The sequence below is a fragment of the Eucyclogobius newberryi genome, unplaced genomic scaffold (assembly GCF_026437365.1).
Source record: "Eucyclogobius newberryi isolate DKJ021-1_F unplaced genomic scaffold, fEucNew1.0.hap1 SCAF_80, whole genome shotgun sequence".
Classification (NCBI taxonomy): domain Eukaryota; kingdom Metazoa; phylum Chordata; class Actinopteri; order Gobiiformes; family Gobiidae; genus Eucyclogobius; species Eucyclogobius newberryi.
In genome coordinates, this window is record NW_027316501.1 from 232,298 (window position 1) to 251,015 (window position 18,718).

An 18,718-nucleotide genomic window follows, 5' to 3' on the forward strand; every position below is an offset into this window, starting at 1 on the left:
GTTGTCGTGTGGGTTGTCGTGTCTCGTGTGCGTTGTGGTGTGCGTTGTGGTGTGCGTTGTGGTGTGCGTTGTGGTGTGCGTTGTTGTGTCTTGTGTGTGCGTTGCCGTGTGCGTTGTTGTGTCTCGTGTGTGCGTTGCCGTGTGCGTTGTCGTGTCTCGTGTGCGTTGTTGTGTGTGTTGTCGTGTCTCGTGCAGGTTGTCGTGTCTCGCGTGCGTTGTCGTGTCTCGTGTGCGTTGTCGTGTCTCGCGTGCGTTGTCGTGTCTCGTGTGCGTTGTCGTGTCCCGTGTGCGTTGTTGTGTCTCGTGTGCGTTGTCGTGTGTGTTGTCATGTGTGTTGTCGTGTCTCGTGTGCGTTGTTGTGTGTGTTGTCGTGTCTCGTGTGCGTTGTCGTGTCTCGTGTGCGTTGTCGTGTCTCGTGTGCGTTGTCGTGTCTCGTGTGCGTTGTCGTGTCTCGTGTGCGTTGTCGTGTCTCGTGTGCGTTGTCGTGTCTCGTGTGCGTTGTCGTGTGTGTTGTCATGTGGGTTGTCGTGTCTCGTGTGCGTTGTCGTGTCTCGTGTGTGTTGTCGTGTCTCGTGTGCGTTGTCGTGTCTCGTGTGCGTTGTGGTATGCGTTGTGTGTTGTGGTGTGTGTTGTGGTGTGCTTTGTGTGTTGTGGTGTGTGTTGTGGTGTGTGTTGTGGTGTATGTTGTGGTGTGTGTTGTGGTGTGTGTTGTGGTGTGTGTTGTGGTGTGTGTTGTGGTGTGTGTTGTGGTGTGTGGTGTGTGTTGTGGTGTGTGTTGTGGTGTGTGGTGTGTTGTCATGGTGTGTTGTCGTGGTGTGTGTTGTGGTGTGTGTTGTGGTGTGTGTTGTGGTGTGGTGTGTGTTGTGTTGTGTGGTGTGGTGTGTGTTGTGTGTTGTGGTGTGTGTTGTGGTGTGTGTTGTGGTGTGGTGTGTGTTGTGGTGTGTGTTGTGGTGTGGTGTGTGTTGTGTTGTGTGGTGTGGTGTGTGTTGTGTGTTGTGGTGTGTTGTCGTGGTGTGTGTTGTGGTGTGTGTTGTGGTGTGTGTTGTGGTGTGTGTTGTGGTGTGTGTTGTGGTGTGTGTTGTGTGGTCGTGGTGTGTTGTGTTGTGTGTTGTGGTGTGTGTCGTGGTGTGTTGTGGTGTGTGTCGTGGTGTGTTGTGTTGTGTGTTGTGGTGTGTGTCGTGGTGTGTTGTGGTGTGTGTCGTGGTGTGTTGTGTTGTGTGTTGTGGTGTGTGTCGTGGTGTGTTGTGGTGTGTGTCGTGGTGTGTTGTGGTGTGTTGTCGTGGTGTGTGTTGTGGTGTGTGTTGTGGTGTGTGTTGTGGTGTGTGTTGTGGTGTGTGTCGGTGTGTGTCGTTGTGTGTAGTGGTGTGTGTCGTGGTGTGTGTTGTGTTGTGTGTTGTGTTGTGTGTTGTGGTGTGTGTCGTGGTGTGTTGTGGTGTGTGTCGTGGTGTGTTGTGGTGTGTTGTCGTGGTGTGTGTTGTGGTGTGTGTTGTGGTGTGTGTCGTGGTGTGTGTTGTGGTGTGTGTCGTTGTGTGTTGTGGTGTGTGTCGTTGTGTGTTGTGGTGTGTGTCGTGGTGTGTGTTGTGGTGTGTGTCGTGGTGTGCTGTGGTGTGTGTCGTGGTGTGTGTTGTGGTGTGTGTTGTGGTGTGTGTCGTGGTGTGTGTCGTGGTGTGTTGTGGTGTGTTGTGGTGTGCGTTGTTGTGTCTTGTGTGTGCGTTGCCGTGTGCGTTGTTGTGTCTCGTGTGTGCGTTGCCGTGTGCGTTGTCGTGTCTCGTGTGCGTTGTTGTGTGTGTTGTCGTGTCTCGTGCAGGTTGTCGTGTCTCGCGTGCGTTGTCGTGTCTCGTGTGCGTTGTCGTGTCTCGCGTGCGTTGTCGTGTCTCGTGTGCGTTGTCGTGTCCCGTGTGCGTTGTTGTGTCTCGTGTGCGTTGTCGTGTGTGTTGTCATGTGTGTTGTCGTGTCTCGTGTGCGTTGTTGTGTGTGTTGTCGTGTCTCGTGTGCGTTGTCGTGTCTCGTGTGCGTTGTCGTGTCTCGTGTGCGTTGTCGTGTCTCGTGTGCGTTGTCGTGTCTCGTGTGCGTTGTCGTGTCTCGTGTGCGTTGTCGTGTCTCGTGTGCGTTGTCGTGTGTGTTGTCATGTGGGTTGTCGTGTCTCGTGTGCGTTGTCGTGTCTCGTGTGTGTTGTCGTGTCTCGTGTGCGTTGTCGTGTCTCGTGTGCGTTGTGGTATGCGTTGTGTGTTGTGGTGTGTGTTGTGGTGTGCTTTGTGTGTTGTGGTGTGTGTTGTGGTGTGTGTTGTGGTGTATGTTGTGGTGTGTGTTGTGGTGTGTGTTGTGGTGTGTGTTGTGGTGTGTGTTGTGGTGTGTGTTGTGGTGTGTGTTGTGGTGTGGTGTGTGTTGTGTTGTGTGGTGTGGTGTGTGTTGTGTGTTGTGGTGTGTGTTGTGGTGTGTGTTGTGGTGTGGTGTGTGTTGTGGTGTGTGTTGTGGTGTGGTGTGTGTTGTGTTGTGTGGTGTGGTGTGTGTTGTGTGTTGTGGTGTGTTGTCGTGGTGTGTGTTGTGGTGTGTGTTGTGGTGTGTGTTGTGGTGTGTGTTGTGGTGTGTGTTGTGGTGTGTGTTGTGTGGTCGTGGTGTGTTGTGTTGTGTGTTGTGGTGTGTGTCGTGGTGTGTTGTGGTGTGTGTCGTGGTGTGTTGTGTTGTGTGTTGTGGTGTGTGTCGTGGTGTGTTGTGGTGTGTGTCGTGGTGTGTTGTGTTGTGTGTTGTGGTGTGTGTCGTGGTGTGTTGTGGTGTGTGTCGTGGTGTGTTGTGGTGTGTTGTCGTGGTGTGTGTTGTGGTGTGTGTTGTGGTGTGTGTTGTGGTGTGTGTTGTGGTGTGTGTCGGTGTGTGTCGTTGTGTGTAGTGGTGTGTGTCGTGGTGTGTGTTGTGTTGTGTGTTGTGTTGTGTGTTGTGGTGTGTGTCGTGGTGTGTTGTGGTGTGTGTCGTGGTGTGTTGTGGTGTGTTGTCGTGGTGTGTGTTGTGGTGTGTGTTGTGGTGTGTGTCGTGGTGTGTGTTGTGGTGTGTGTCGTTGTGTGTTGTGGTGTGTGTCGTTGTGTGTTGTGGTGTGTGTCGTGGTGTGTGTTGTGGTGTGTGTCGTGGTGTGCTGTGGTGTGTGTCGTGGTGTGTGTTGTGGTGTGTGTTGTGGTGTGTGTCGTGGTGTGTGTCGTGGTGTGTTGTGGTGTGTTGTGGTGTGTGTTGTGGTGTGTGTTGTGGTGTGTGGTGTGGTGTGTGGTGTGTGGTCGTGGTGTGTTGTGTTGTGTGTTGTGGTGTGTGTCGTGGTGTGTTGTGGTGTGTGTCGTGGTGTGTTGTGGTGTGTTGTCGTGGTGTGTGTTGTGGTGTGTGTTGTGGTGTGTTGTCGTGGTGTGTGTTGTGGTGTGTTGTGGTGTGTTGTGGTGTGTTGTGGTGTGTGTCGTGGTGTGTGTTGTGGTGTGTGTTGTGGTGTGTTGTGGTGTGTTGTGGTGTGTTGTGGTGTGTTGTCGTGGTGTGTGTTGTGGTGTGTGTTGTGGTGTGTGTTGTGGTGTGTGTTGTGGTGTGTTGTGGTGTGTTTCGTGGTGTGCTGTGGTGTGTGTCGTGGTGTGTTGTGTTGTGTGTTGTGGTGTGTTGTCGTGGTGTGTGTTGTGTTGTGTGTTGTGGTGTGTTGTGGTGTGTTGTGTGTTGTGGTGTGTTGTGGTGTGTTGTGGTGTGTGTCGTGGTGTGTTGTGTTGTGTGGTGTGTTGTGTTGTGTGTCGTGGTGTGTTGTGGTGTGTGTCGTGGTGTGTTGTGGTGTGTGTTGTGGTGTGTGTTGTGGTGTGTTGTGGTGTGTTGTGTGTTGTGGTGTGTTGTGGTGTGTGTCGTGGTGTGTGTTGTGGTGTGTGTTGTGGTGTGTTGTGTCGTGTCTCGTGTGCGTTGTCGTGTGTGTTGTCATGTGGGTTGTCGTGTCTCGTGTGCGTTGTCGTGTCTCGTGTGTGTTGTCGTGTCTCGTGTGCGTTGTGGTGTGTGTTGTGGTGTGCTTTGTGTGTTGTGGTGTGTGTTGTGGTGTGTGTTGTGGTGTATGTTGTGTGTGTGTGTTGTGGTGTTTTGTGGTGTGTGTTGTGGTGTGTGTTGTGGTGTGTGTTGTGGTGTGTGGTGTGTGTTGTGGTGTGTGTTGTGGTGTGTGGTGTGTTGTCGTGGTGTGTGTTGTGGTGTGTGTTGTGGTGTGTGTTGTGGTGTGGTGTGTGTTGTGTTGTGGTGTGGTGTGTGTTGTGGTGTGTGTTGTGGTGTGGTGTGTGTTGTGTTGTGTGGTGTGGTGTGTGTTGTGTGTTGTGGTGTGTTGTCGTGGTGTGTGTTGTGGTGTGTTGTCGTGGTGCGTGTTGTGGTGTGTGTTGTGGTGTGTGTTGTGGTGTGTGTTGTGGTGTGTGTTGTGGTGTGTGTTGTGGTGTGTGTTGTGGTGTGTGGTGTGGTGTGTGGTGTGTGGTCGTGGTGTGTTGTGTTGTGTGTTGTGGTGTGTGTCGTGGTGTGTTGTGGTGTGTGTCGTGGTGTGTTGTGGTGTGTTGTCGTGGTGTGTGTTGTGGTGTGTGTTGTGGTGTGTGTTGTGGTGTGTGTTGTGGTGTGTGTCGTTGTGTGTTGTGGTGTGTGTCGTTGTGTGTAGTGGTGTGTGTCGTGGTGTGTTGTGTTGTGTGTTGTGGTGTGTGTCGTGGTGTGTCGTGGTGTGTTGTGGTGTGTTGTCGTGGTGTGTGTTGTGGTGTGTGTTGTGGTGTGTGTTGTGGTGTGTGTTGTGGTGTGTGTTGTGGTGTGTGTCGTTGTGTGTTGTGGTGTGTGTCGTTGTGTGTAGTGGTGTGTGTCGTGGTGTGTTGTGTTGTGTGTTGTGGTGTGTGTCGTGGTGTGTTGTGGTGTGTGTCGTGGTGTGTTGTGGTGTGTTGTCGTGGTGTGTGTTGTGGTGTGTGTTGTGGTGTGTGTTGTGGTGTGTGTTGTGGTGTGTGTCGTTGTGTGTTGTGGTGTGTGTCGTTGTGTGTTGTGGTGTGTGTCGTGGTGTGTGTTGTGGTGTGTGTCGTGGTGTGCTGTGGTGTGTGTCGTGGTGTGTGTTGTGGTGTGTGTTGTGGTGTGTTGTGGTGTGTTGTGGTGTGTTGTGGTGTGTTGTCGTGGTGTGTGTTGTGGTGTGTGTTGTGGTGTGTTGTCGTGGTGTGTGTTGTGGTGTGTGTTGTGGTGTGTTGTGGTGTGTTTCGTGGTGTGTTGTGGTGTGTGTCGTGGTGTGTGTTGTGGTGTGTGTTGTGGTGTGTTGTCGTGGTGTGTGTTGTGGTGTGTGTTGTGGTGTGTTGTGGTGTGTTTCGTGGTGTGTTGTGGTGTGTGTCGTGGTGTGTGTTGTGGTGTGTGTTGTGGTGTGTTGTGGTGTGTTGTGGTGTGTTGTGGTGTGTTGTGGTGTGTTGTCGTGGTGTGTGTTGTGGTGTGTGTTGTGGTGTGTTGTCGTGGTGTGTGTTGTGGTGTGTGTTGTGGTGTGTTGTGGTGTGTTTCGTGGTGTGCTGTGGTGTGCTGTGGTGTGTGTCGTGGTGTGTTGTGTTGTGTGTTGTGGTGTGTTGTCGTGGTGTGTGTTGTGTTGTGTGTTGTGGTGTGTTGTGGTGTGTTGTGTGTTGTGGTGTGTTGTGGTGTGTTGTGGTGTGTGTCGTGGTGTGTTGTGTTGTGTGGTGTGTTGTGTTGTGTGTCGTGGTGTGTTGTGGTGTGTGTCGTGGTGTGTTGTGGTGTGTGTTGTGGTGTGTGTCGTGGTGTGTTGTGGTGTGTGTCGTGGTGTGTTGTGGTGTGTGTTGTGGTGTGTGTTGTGGTGTGTTGTGGTGTGTTGTGTGTTGTGGTGTGTTGTGGTGTGTGTCGTGGTGTGTGTTGTGGTGTGTGTTGTGGTGTGTTGTGTCGTGTCTCGTGTGCGTTGTCGTGTGTGTTGTCATGTGGGTTGTCGTGTCTCGTGTGCGTTGTCGTGTCTCGTGTGTGTTGTCGTGTCTCGTGTGCGTTGTGGTATGCGTTGTGTGTTGTGGTGTGTGTTGTGGTGTGCTTTGTGTGTTGTGGTGTGTGTTGTGGTGTGTGTTGTGTTGTGTGTTGTGGTGTATGTTGTGGTGTGTGTTGTGGTGTGTTGTGGTGTGTGTTGTGGTGTGTGTTGTGGTGTGTGTTGTGGTGTGTGGTGTGTTGTCGTGGTGTGTGTTGTGGTGTGTGTTGTGGTGTGGTGTGTGTTGTGTTGTGTGGTGTGGTGTGTGTTGTGTGTTGTGGTGTGTGTTGTGGTGTGGTGTGTGTTGTGGTGTGTGTTGTGGTGTGGTGTGTGTTGTGTTGTGTGGTGTGGTGTGTGTTGTGTGTTGTGGTGTGTTGTCGTGGTGTGTGTTGTGGTGTGTTGTCGTGGTGCGTGTTGTGGTGTGTGTTGTGGTGTGTGTTGTGGTGTGTGTTGTGGTGTGTGTTGTGGTGTGTGGTGTGGTGTGTGGTGTGTGGTCGTGGTGTGTTGTGTTGTGTGTTGTGGTGTGTGTCGTGGTGTGTTGTGGTGTGTGTCGTGGTGTGTTGTGTGTTGTGGTGTGTGTCATGGTGTGTTGTGGTGTGTGTCGTGGTGTGTTGTCGTGGTGTGTGTTGTGGTGTGTGTTGTGGTGTGTGTTGTGGTGTGTGTTGTGGTGTGTGTCGTTGTGTGTTGTGGTGTGTGTCGTTGTGTGTAGTGGTGTGTGTCGTGGTGTGTTGTGTTGTGTGTTGTGGTGTGTGTCGTGGTGTGTTGTGGTGTGTGTCGTGGTGTGTTGTGGTGTGTTGTCGTGGTGTGTGTTGTGGTGTGTGTTGTGGTGTGTGTTGTAGTGTGTGTTGTGGTGTGTGTCGTTGTGTGTTGTGGTGTGTGTCGTTGTGTGTTGTGGTGTGTGTCGTGGTGTGTGTTGTGGTGTGTGTCGTGGTGTGCTGTGGTGTGTGTCGTGGTGTGTGTTGTGGTGTGTGTTGTGGTGTGTGTCGTGGTGTGTTGTGGTGTGTTGTGGTGTGTTGTGGTGTGTTGTCGTGGTGTGTGTTGTGGTGTGTGTTGTGGTGTGTTGTGGTGTGTTGTGGTGTGTTGTGGTGTGTTGTCGTGGTGTGTGTTGTGGTGTGTGTTGTGGTGTGTTGTCGTGGTGTGTGTTGTGGTGTGTGTTGTGGTGTGTTGTGGTGTGTTTCGTGGTGTGCTGTGGTGTGTGTCGTGGTGTGTTGTGTTGTGTGTTGTGGTGTGTTGTCGTGGTGTGTGTTGTGTTGTGTGTTGTGGTGTGTTGTGGTGTGTTGTGTGTTGTGGTGTGTTGTGGTGTGTTGTGGTGTGTGTCGTGGTGTGTTGTGTTGTGTGGTGTGTTGTGTGTCGTGGTGTGTTGTGGTGTGTGTCGTGGTGTGTTGTGGTGTGTGTTGTGGTGTGTGTTGTGGTGTGTTGTGGTGTGTTGTGTGTTGTGGTGTGTTGTGGTGTGTGTCGTGGTGTGTGTTGTGGTGTGTGTTGTGGTGTGTTGTGTTGTGTGTTGTGGTGTATTGTCGTGGTGTGTTGTGGTGTGTTGTGTGTTGTGGTGTGTTGTCGTGGTGTGTCGTGGTGTGTTGTCGTGGTGTGTCGTGGTGTGTTGTGGTGTGTGTCGTGGTGTGTTGTGTTGTGTGTTGTGGTGTATTGTCGTGGTGTGTTGTGGTGTGTTGTGTGTTGTGGTGTGTTGTCGTGGTGTGTCGTGGTGTGTTGTCGTGGTGTGTCGTGGTGTGTTGTGTTGTGTGTTGTGGTGTGTTGTCGTGGTGTGGTGTGTTGTGTTGTGTGTTGTGGGGTGTTGTCGTGGTGTGTCGTGGTGTGTTGTGTTGTGTGTTGTGGTGTGTTGTCGTGGTGTGTTGTGGTGTGTTGTGTGTTGTGTCGTGGTGTGTTGTGGTGTGTTGTGGTGTGTTGTCGTGGTGTGTCGTGGTGTGTTGTCGTGGTGTGTCGTGGTGTGTTGTGTTGTGTGTTGTGGTGTGTTGTCGTGGTGTGTTGTGGTGTGTTGTCGTGGTGTGTTGTGTTGTGTTGTCGTGGTGTGTTGTGGTGTGTTGTCGTGGTGTGGTGTGTTGTGTTGTGTGTTGTGGTGTGTTGTCGTGGTGTGGTGTGTTGTGGTGTGTGTTGTGGTGTGTGTTGTGGTGTGTGTTGTGGTGTGTGTTGTGGTGTGTGGTGTGTGGTCGTGGTGTGTTGTCATGGTGTGTGTTGTGGTGTGTGTTGTGGTGTGTGTCGTGGTGTGTATTGGTGTGTGTCGTGGTGTGTTGTGTTGTGTGTTGTGGTGTGTGTCGTGGTGTGTTGTGGTGTGTGTCGTGGTGTGTTGTGGTGTGTTGTCGTGGTGTGTGTTGTGGTGTGTGTTGTGGTGTGTGTTGTGGTGTGTGTTGTGGTGTGTGTCGTTGTGTGTTGTGGTGTGTGTCGTGGTGTGTTGTGTGTTGTGGTGTGTTGTGGTGTGTTGTCGTGGTGTGTGTCGTGGTGTTTTGTGGTGTGTGTTGTGGTGTGTGTCGTGGTGTGTTGTGGTGTCGTGGTGTGTTGTGGTGTGTGTTGTGGTGTGTTGTCGTGGTGTGTGTTGTGGTGTGTGTTGTGGTGTGTTGTGGTGTGTTGTCGTGGTGTGTGTTGTGGTGTGTGTTGTGGTGTGTTGTGTTGTGGTGTGTTGTGGTGTGTTGTGTGTTGTGGTGTGTTGTGGTGTGTGTCGTGGTGTGTTGTGTTGTGTGGTGTGTTGTGGTGTGTGTCGTGGTGTGTGTTGTGGTGTGTGTTGTGGTGTGTTGTGTTGTGTGTCGTGGTGTGTTGTGGTGTGTGTTGTGGTGTGTTGTGTTGTGTGTCGTGGTGTGTTGTCGTGGTGTGTCGTGGTGTGTTGTGTTGTGTGTTGTGGTGTGTTGTCGTGGTGTGTTGTGGTGTGTTGTGTTGTGTGTCGTGGTGTGTTGTGGTGTGTTGTGGTGTGTGTTGTGGTGTGTTGTGTGTTGTGGTGTCTGTCGTGGTGTGTGTTGTGGTGTGTGTTGTGGTGTGTTGTGTTGTGTGTCGTGGTGTGTTGTGGTGTGTTGTCGTGGTGTGTTGTGTTGTGTTGTCGTGGTGTGTTGTGGTGTGTTGTCGTGGTGTGGTGTGTTGTGTTGTGTGTTGTGGTGTGTTGTCGTGGTGTGGTGTGTTGTGGTGTGTGTTGTGGTGTGTGTTGTGGTGTGTGTTGTGGTGTGTGTTGTGGTGTGTGGTGTGTGGTCGTGGTGTGTTGTCATGGTGTGTGTTGTGGTGTGTGTTGTGGTGTGTGTCGTGGTGTGTAGTGGTGTGTGTCGTGGTGTGTTGTGTTGTGTGTTGTGCTGTGTGTCGTGGTGTGTTGTGGTGTGTGTCGTGGTGTGTTGTGGTGTGTTGTCGTGGTGTGTGTTGTGGTGTGTGTTGTGGTGTGTGTTGTGGTGTGTGTTGTGGTGTGTGTCGTTGTGTGTTGTGGTGTGTGTCGTGGTGTGTTGTGTGTTGTGGTGTGTTGTGGTGTGTTGTCGTGGTGTGTGTCGTGGTGTTTTGTGGTGTGTGTTGTGGTGTGTGTCGTGGTGTGTTGTGGTGTGTTGTGGTGTGTTGTGGTGTGTTGTGGTGTGTTGTGGTGTGTTGTGGTGTCGTGGTGTGTGTTGTGGTGTGTGTTGTGGTGTGTTGTCGTGGTGTGTGTTGTGGTGTGTGTTGTGGTGTGTTGTGGTGTGTTGTCGTGGTGTGTGTTGTGGTGTGTGTTGTGGTGTGTTGTGTTGTGGTGTGTTGTGGTGTGTTGTGTGTTGTGGTGTGTTGTGGTGTGTGTCGTGGTGTGTTGTGTTGTGTGGTGTGTTGTGGTGTGTGTCGTGGTGTGTGTTGTGGTGTGTGTTGTGGTGTGTTGTGTTGTGTGTCGTGGTGTGTTGTGGTGTGTGTTGTGGTGTGTTGTGTTGTGTGTCGTGGTGTGTTGTCGTGGTGTGTCGTGGTGTGTTGTGTTGTGTGTTGTGGTTTGTTGTCGTGGTGTGTTGTGGTGTGTTGTGTTGTGTGTCGTGGTGTGTTGTGGTGTGTTGTGGTGTGTGTTGTGGTGTGTTGTGTGTTGTGGTGTGTGTCGTGGTGTGTGTTGTGGTGTGTGTTGTGGTGTGTTGTGTTGTGTGTCGTGGTGTGTTGTGGTGTTTGTCGTGGTGTGTTGTGTTGTGTGTTGTGGTGTGTTGTCGTGGTGTGTTGTGGTGTGTTGTGTGTTGTGGTGTGTTGTCGTGGTGTGTCGTGGTGTGTTGTCGTGGTGTGTCGTGGTGTGTTGTGTTGTGTGTCGTGGTGTGTTGTCGTGGTGTGTCGTGGTGTGTTGTGTTGTGTGTTGTGGTGTGTTGTCGTGGTGTGTTGTGTGTTGTGGTGTGTGTCGTGGTGTGTTGTGGTGTGTGTCGTGGTGTGTTGTGGTGTGTTGTCGTGGTGTGGTGTGTTGTGTTGTGTGTTGTGGTGTGTTGTCGTGGTGTGTTGTGGTGTGTTGTCGTGGTGTGTTGTGGTGTGTTGTGTGTTGTGGTGTGTTGTCGTGGTGTGTCGTGGTGTGTTGTCGTGGTGTGTCGTGCTGTGTTGTGTTGTGTGTTGTGGTGTGTTGTCGTGGTGTGTTGTGTTGTGTTGTGTTGTGTGTTGTGGTGGTGTGTCGTGGTGTGTTGTGTTGTGTGTCGTGGTGTGTTGTCGTGGTGTGTCGTGGTGTGTTGTGTTGTGTGTTGTGGTGTGTTGTCGTGGTGTGTTGTGTTGTGTGTTGTGGTGTGTTGTGGTGTGTGTCGTGGTGTGTTGTGGTGTGTTGTCGTGGTGTGGTGTGTTGTGTTGTGTGTTGTGGTGTGTTGTCGTGGTGTGTTGTGGTGTGTTGTCGTGGTGTGTTGTGGTGTGTTGTGTGTTGTGGTGTGGTGTGTTGTGTGTTGTGGTGTGTTGTCGTGGTGTGTCGTGGTGTGTTGTCGTGGTGTGTCGTGGTGTGTTGTGTTGTGTGTTGTGGTGTGTTGTCGTGGTGTGTTGTGTTGTGTGTTGTGGTGTGTTGTCGTGGTGTGTTGTGTTGTGTGTTGTGGTGTGTTGTCGTGGTGTGTCGTGGTGTGTTGTGTTGTGTGTCGTGGTGTGTTGTCGTGGTGTGTCGTGGTGTGTTGTGGTGTTTGTCGTGGTGTGTTGTGTTGTGTGTTGTGGTGTGTTGTCGTGGTGTGTTGTGGTGTGTTGTGTGTTGTGGTGTGTTGTCGTGGTGTGTCGTGGTGTGTTGTGTTGTGTGTCGTGGTGTGTTGTGGTGTTTGTCGTGGTGTGTTGTGTTGTGTGTTGTGGTGTGTTGTCGTGGTGTGTTGTGGTGTGTTGTGTGTTGTGGTGTGTTGTCGTGGTGTGTCGTGGTGTGTTGTCGTGGTGTGTCGTGGTGTGTTGTGTTGTGTGTCGTGGTGTGTTGTCGTGGTGTGTCGTGGTGTGTTGTGTTGTGTGTTGTGGTGTGTTGTCGTGGTGTGTTGTGTTGTGTGTTGTGGTGTGTGTCGTGGTGTGTTGTGGTGTGTGTCGTGGTGTGTTGTGGTGTGTTGTCGTGGTGTGGTGTGTTGTGTTGTGTGTTGTGGTGTGTTGTCGTGGTGTGTTGTGGTGTGTTGTCGTGGTGTGTTGTGGTGTGTTGTGTGTTGTGGTGTGTGTCGTGGTGTGTTGTGGTGTGTGTCGTGGTGTGTTGTGGTGTGTTGTCGTGGTGTGGTGTGTTGTGTTGTGTGTTGTGGTGTGTTGTCGTGGTGTGTTGTGGTGTGTTGTCGTGGTGTGTTGTGGTGTGTTGTGTGTTGTGGTGTGTTGTCGTGGTGTGTTGTGGTGTGTTGTGGTGTGTTGTCGTGGTGTGGTGTGTTGTGTTGTGTGTTGTGGTGTGTTGTCGTGGTGTGTTGTGGTGTGTTGTCGTGGTGTGTCGTGGTGTGTTGTGTTGTGTGTTGTGGTGTGTTGTCGTGGTGTGTTGTGTTGTGTTGTGTGTCGTGGTGTGTTGTCGTACCCTGACCCGCCCGGGCTCTGCGTCTCTGGCCTTTGGCTGACGATGGTCGGGGGATTCGAACTGAACTTTCTGCCTGAGGAAAGTTCAGAGTTTCAGTTTTACACATTTATCAGAGGTTTTTCAAAATAAAAGCACTTTCAATCCAATATTTGATTCTCAAAACAATCATTTCACTTTTTGAGTTTTTCAAAGTTTCAAATACTTTATAGACATTTCACAAATTGACTTGTGCCATAAGTTTCTAGTTATAATATTCATCATTATAATATTATTATAATATTCTGCAAGTTTGATACTTCTGTGTGTGTTATTCTATAAAAACATTCAGACTCTGAGTCCAGGTCCCGGTCCCGGTCCAGGTCCTGGTCCCGGTCCAGGTCCAGGTCCCGGTCCAGGTCCAGGTCCTGGTCCTGGTTCTTACAGGTGGAGGCTCCTCGGGGCCGATGTTCTGAGGCTCTTCACTCTTCACCTGAAAACACAGGTTTACAGTTTAACACTATTGTTTTGTCACATAAAGTTGGACATTTCAGCTTTTATTGTTTCTAATCCTCACAATTATTAATATAAATGTCTAAAGAGTGGTTCTTATCCTGGGTTCAATGGAACCCCAGGGGCCCGTGTGGCCCCTGGTGGTGGTCGACTTGAGACTGTCGTGATGTACGTCCTGTTCTTTCTTTCTTAATATTTTAGACTGAATCAAAGTCAAAGACTAGCTGCACCTGAAGGACCTAAAGGACCTAACAAGACCTAACAGGACCTAACAGGACCTAACAGGACCTAACATGACCTAAAGGACCCAACAGGACCTAACAGGACCTAACAGGACCTAAAGGACCTAACAGGACCTAACAGGACCTAAAGGACCTAACAGGACCTAACAGGACCTAACATGACCTAAAGGACCCAACAGGACCTAAAGGACCTAACAGGACCTAAAGGACCTAACAGGACCTAACAGGACCTAACAGGACCTAAAGGACCTAACAGGACCTAACAGGACCTAAAGGACCTAACAGGACCTAACAGGACCTAACAGGACCTAACAGGACCTAACAGGACCTAAAGGACCTAACAGGACCTAAAGGACCTAAAGGACCTAAAGGACCTAAAGGATCTAACAGGACCTAAAGGACCTAAAGGACCTAACAGGACCTAACAGGACCTAAAGGACCTAACAGGACCTAAAGGACCTAACAGGACCTAAAGGACCTAACAGGACCTAACAGGACCTAAAGGACCTAACAGGACCTAACAGGACCTAAAGGACCTAAAGGACCCAAAGGACCTAACAGGACCTAAAGGACCTAACAGGACCTAACATGACCTAACAGGACCTAACAGGACCTAAAGGACCTAACAGGACCTAACAGGACCTAACAGGACCTAACAGGACCTAAAGGACCTAACAGGACCTAAAGGACCTAACAGGACCTAACAGGACCTAACAGGACCTAAAGGACCTAAAGGACCTAACAGGACCTAACAGGACCTAACAGGACCTAACAGGACCTAACAGGACCTAACAGGACCTAAAGGACCAGGCCAGAGCCCCAGACACTGAATCAATGCCTTATATCTAAGACATGGTACCAGCCTGGCCCCAAAAGGGCCAAAAGGTCGGCCTCTGGGGCCATTTCCTTGTCCTTTTCTATAACTACTATAATATCATATCATATCTTTGATCCTTTTGGAGGCTGGACATAAAAATGAAGAAAAGGAACAGACTTTGACATGTGAGTGACACTTCTGTCTGTGAGAGACACTTCTGTCTGTGAGAGACACTTCTGTCTGTGAGAGACACTTCTGTCTGTGAGAGACACTTCTGTCTGTGAGAGACACTTCTGTCTGTGAGTGACACTTCTGTCTGTGAGTGACACTTCTGTCTGTGAGAGACACTTCTGTCTGTGAGAGACACTTCTGTCTGTGAGTGACACTTCTGTCTGTGAGTGACACTTCTGTCTGTGAGTGACACTTCTGTCTGTGAGAGAAAACTGAAAAAGTCACTGATTTGCAGTAAATATTCATATTATGTTTTTGTGTGAAAATGTGGCTCTTTGAAATCAGTGATAATAAAGTCAAATATATATGTTTAGAATTTGAAAAAAAACATTTTATTTTTCCAGTTAAGAAGTGTACGCTGAATGCGCTCCAAAAAGGTCAGAACCTCCAAAAAGGTCAGAACCTCCAAAAAGGTCAGAACCTCCAAAAAGGTCAGAACCTCCAAAAAGGTCAGAACCTGGTCTAGAACATAAATGAACCTGAGACCGGCTCACCTGAGTGGGAGGAGCTTCTTCTCTGGGTTTGGACCTGGTTCTGTCCTGATCCTTCTCTCTCCTCCTCCGCTCTCTCTCCTTTTCTTCTTTTCTGTCTCGTTCTCTGTCAGTGGAGCGTGTCTTCTCTTTGCTCTTCTCTCGCTTTTCCTTCTTCTCTCGTTCCTCTCCCTTCTCTTCTCGTCTCTCTCTCTCCTTTCCTCTCTCCTCTCTCTTTTCCCTTCTCTCTTTCTCCTCTGCTCTCTCTTTCGGTCGTCGTTCTGCCTCTCCGCTCTTGTGTCCGTCTTCTGCTTTAGTTCTCTTGCTCTTGACCTGTGAACACATTAACAGTAGAAAAAGAGTTTGGAGACGTTTGGAGACTCGTGGTGACCAAGGGCGACCAAGGGTGACCAAGGGTGACCAAGGCCATCCAAGGGTGACCAAGGCCGTCCAAGGGTGACCAAGGCCGTCCAAGGGTGACCAAGGCCGACCAAGGGTGATCAAGGCCGTCCAAGGGTGACCAAGGGTGACCAAGGGTGACCAAGGGTGACCAAGGCCATCCAAGGGTGACCAAGGCCGTCCAAGGGTGACCAAGGCCGTCCAAGGGTGACCAAGGCCGTCCAAGGGTGGCCAAGGCCGTCCAAGGGTGGCCAAGGCCGTCCAAGGGTGACCAAGGTTGCCCAAGGGTGACCAAGGCCGTCCAAAAGGTGACCAAGGGTGACCAAGGCCGACCAAGGGTGATCAAGGCCGTCCAAGGGTGACCAAGGGTGACCAAGGCCATCCAAGGGTGACCAAGGCCGTCCAAGGGTGGCCAAGGCCGTCCATGGGTGGCCAAGGCTGTCCAAGGGTGGCCATGGATGGCCAAGGGTGACCAAAGGGTGACCAAGAGTGGCCAAGGGTGACCAAGGCCATCCAAGGGTGACCAAGGCCATCCAAGGGTGACCAAGAGTGGCCAAGGGTGACCAAGGCCATCCAAGGGTGACCAAGGCCATCCAAGGGTGACCAAGGTTGGCCAAGGGTGACCAAGGGTGACCGAGGCCATCCAAGGGTGACCAAGTGTGACCAAGGGTGGCCAAGGGCGACCGAGTGTGACCAAGTGTGACCAAGGGTGGCCAAGGCCATCCAAGGGTGACCAAGGGCAGCCAAGGGTGACCAAGGCAGTCCAAGGGTGACCAAGGAAGTCCAAGGGTGACCAAGGCCGTCCAAGGGTGACCAAGGCCGTCCATAGGTGACCAAGGGCGTCCAAGGGTGACCAAGGGCGTCCAAGGGTGACCAAGGGCGTCCATGGCCTTCCAAGGGCGTCCAAGGCCTTCCAAGGCCGACCAAGGGTTGCCAAGGGTGACCAAGGCCGTCAAAGGGTGACCAAGGCCGTCAAAGGGCGGGCAAGGGCTACCAAGGGCAACCAAGGGCGTCCAAGGGCATCCAAGGGTGGCCAAGGGTGATCAAGGGTGTTCAAGGGCATCCAAGGGCGACCAATGGCGGCCAAGGCCGACTAAGGGCGACCAGGGAAGACCAGGGGTGACCAAGGCCATCCAAGGTTGGCCAAGGGTGACCAAGGCCGTCCAAGGGTGACCAAGGGCGGCCAAGGGCAGCCAAGGGGGGCGAAGGGAAGCCAAGGGCGGCCAAGGGCAGCCAAGGGTGGCCAAGGGCTTCCAAGGGCGGCCAAGGGCTTCCAAGGGTGGCCAAGGGTGACCGAGGCCATCAAAGGGTGACCAAGGCCGTCCAAGGGTGACCAAGTGTGGCCAAGGATGACCAAGAGTGGCCAAGGGTGACCAAGGCCATCCAAGGGTGACCAAGGCCGTCCAAGGATGACCAAGTGTGACCAAGGGCGTCCAAGGGTGACCAAGGACGGCCAAGGGTGACCAAGGCCGTCCAATGGTGACCAAGGGTGGCCAAGGTCGTCCAAGGGTGACCAAGGGTAACCAAGGGCGTCCAAGGGTGACCAAGGGTGACCAAGGGTGATCAAGGCCGTCCAAGGGTGACCAAGGGTGGCCAAGGGCGTCCAAGGGAGACCAAGGCCGTCCAAGGGTGACCAAGGCCGTTCAAGGGTGACCAAGGGTGATCAAGGCTGTCCAAGGGTGATCAAGGCTGTCCAAGGGTGACCAAGTCCGTCCAATGGTGACCAAGGGTGGCCAAGGGCGTCCAAGGGTGGCCAAGGGCGTCCAAGGGTGGCCAAGGGCGTCCAAGGGTGGCCAAGGGCGTCCAAGGGTGACCAAAGGTGACCAAGGGCGTCCAAGGGTGACCAAGGACGTTCAACGGTGATCAAGGCTGTCCAAGGGTGACCAAAGGCCGTCCAAGGGTGACCGATGGTGACCAAGGCCGTCCAAGGGTAACCAAGGGCGTCCAAGGGTGACCAAGGGTGGCCAAGGGCACCCAAGGGTGACCAAAGGTGACCAAGGGCGTCCAAGGGTGACCAAGGACGGCCAAGGGTGACTAAGGCTGTCCAAGGGTGACCAAGGCCGTCCAAGGGTGACCAAGGCCGTCCAAGGGTGACCAAGGCCGTCCAAGGGTGACCAAGGCCGTCCAAAGGTGACCAAGGGTGGCCAAGGGCGTCCAAGGCTGACCAAAGGTGACCAAGGGCGTCCAAGGGTGACCAAGGACGGCCAAGGGTGATCAAGGCTGTCCAAGGGTGACCAAGGCCGTGCAAGGGTGACCAAGGCCGTCCAAAGGTGACCAAGGGTGGCCAAGGGCGTCCAAGGGTGACCAAGGGTGGCCAAGGCCCTCCAAGGGTGACAAAGGCCGTCCAAGGCCATCCAAGGGTGATCAAGGGTGTTTTAGGATGTGATGTTTTCACACTCTACACGTGTTTCTCAGGTTCAGCACTCGCAGCAGAACATCTGATAGAGGAGAACATGCTCTGTGAAGCTAATGTCTCAGACGATACTTTGTAAACTGTAATGAATGTATTTCATTGGATAAGATAAGATAAGATAATCCTTTATTGTCCCACATGGGGAAATTACATTGTTGCTTCATTTGTCCAGCAGGATGTTCCATCGTCGAAAAAGCTTCAGTTGTATCATCTGGACATTTTGAGAGTAAGCCCCGCCCACTGAGCGGAGCTTCCTGATAATAGATGGTCCTGTTTATATATATGTTTGCACTGTGAGTTTTACCTGAACTAATCTTCTTTGTTGCCCTCAACAGCCCTGTAATGGGCCATGTAACTCCTGTCGTTAGCTGGTGCAGCTCCTCATCACTGATGAGTACCTGATCAGCATCAGAAGGAGTAGGGCTGATGTCGCCCCCTGGCTTCAACAAGCGGCTCTACGTCATAACGTTCAACCTCCGTTTGTGTTTAAAGAGGATTCTCTTTTTGAACAAGATGTCCTCTTTAACTCCTGCCATGGTTTGTGCTTCTCTTATGCTTTACAGGGATGTTAGTGTAACAAAGAAGATTAGTTTCAGAAATACTTCTTTGAATGCATCAGATTTTTATCTCACAAAGTCTGTATTTTGAGTCGCTCTTTAACAGTGTTTAACAGTTTTGTTGTTGTTAGCTTTTTCCAAAGCTATACATTAGCTAGCTAGAAAGCAGGTTTAATGTAACATTAGCGAACTGAAGTAAACAGTCGGGTCGTTTGGTACAAACCTGTTCAAAAGAAACTGCAGTGAAACGTTTCGCCAGAGCGCGTGAAACCTTTTGATCCGATTTGTCTTTTTTCTTTTTGGACCCAAAAGCTTTATTAGACAGGACGTCCAGGATGAAATGGGGATGAGAGAAGGGAAGGCATGCGGCAACACTGCAACGTCACATGGACCGTGGCATACGTGCTGCCGCCTTAACCACTCCACCACCAGGCTCTAAACATGGCCATGTCGCTCCGTCTCCAGCAGGTGGCGATGTCGAGCAGCTTCTGTTCTGTGTGAGCTTCAGGCGAGTTCCCGAGCAGCACGTGAACATCACCTAAACCCGTCCCAGGATCCAACTGCACTTCCTGTTTGTGGCCGCACTCACCTCAGCTCCTCGAGGCTCCTCCCCTTGCTCCTCTCGCTCCTGAGGTTGGTCTCCAGACAGAACTCTCCTCACGGCGTCTTCACTCGAGCGCTGGCACGGAACAAGAGGTTGTGGGTTAGACTCCGGATCTCTCTGAGCGTTCATGCAGCAGTACCTTGTTCAGGCAGCAGAGGGCGATGGCCTGCAGCAGCTCGTTGGTCTTCTCCGCTTCTTGTCCGGCCACGACTCGAGCGGGTTTCACGGACAGAGGTTCTCCTGACACCAGAACCACCACGTCTATGGCCTTCTGCAGGAACGCCATCTTAGCCACGCGCTCCTGAGGAAGAGGAGGAAGGACACAAGGATGAAGAACACGAGGAGCACGAGGAGGAAGAACACGAGGAGGAAGAACACGAGGAGGAAGAACACGAGGAGGAAGAACACGAGGAGCACGAGGAGGAAGAACACGAGGAGGAAGAACACGAGGAGGAAGAACACGAGGAGCACGAGGAGGAAGAACACGAGGGGGAAGAACACGAGGAGGAAGAACACGAGGAGCACGAGGAGGAAGAACACGAGGAGGAAGAACACGAGGAGGAAGAACATAAAGAGGAAGAACATAAAGAGGAAGGACACGAAGAGGAAGGACACGAGGAAGAAGAACACGAAGAGGAAGGACACGAGGAGGAAGGACACGA

At 51.9% G+C, this 18,718-nt stretch overlaps 1 protein-coding gene across 1 annotated transcript in view; it reads right to left on the reverse strand.

Annotated features, from left to right (window-relative positions):
- The window catches only part of traf3ip1 (TNF receptor-associated factor 3 interacting protein 1), a 48,180-nt gene that overhangs the window by 22,706 nt on the left and 6,756 nt on the right, over positions 1-18,718 (reverse strand). The window contains exons 3-7 of the mRNA XM_072437694.1: positions 18,196-18,357; positions 18,042-18,131; positions 14,108-14,416; positions 12,256-12,303; positions 11,835-11,907 (exon numbers count right to left, since the gene is read on the reverse strand). Coding sequence (XP_072293795.1) covers positions 11,835-11,907; positions 12,256-12,303; positions 14,108-14,416; positions 18,042-18,131; positions 18,196-18,357 — 682 coding nt within the window. The remainder of the gene's footprint in view (positions 1-11,834; positions 11,908-12,255; positions 12,304-14,107; positions 14,417-18,041; positions 18,132-18,195; positions 18,358-18,718) is intronic.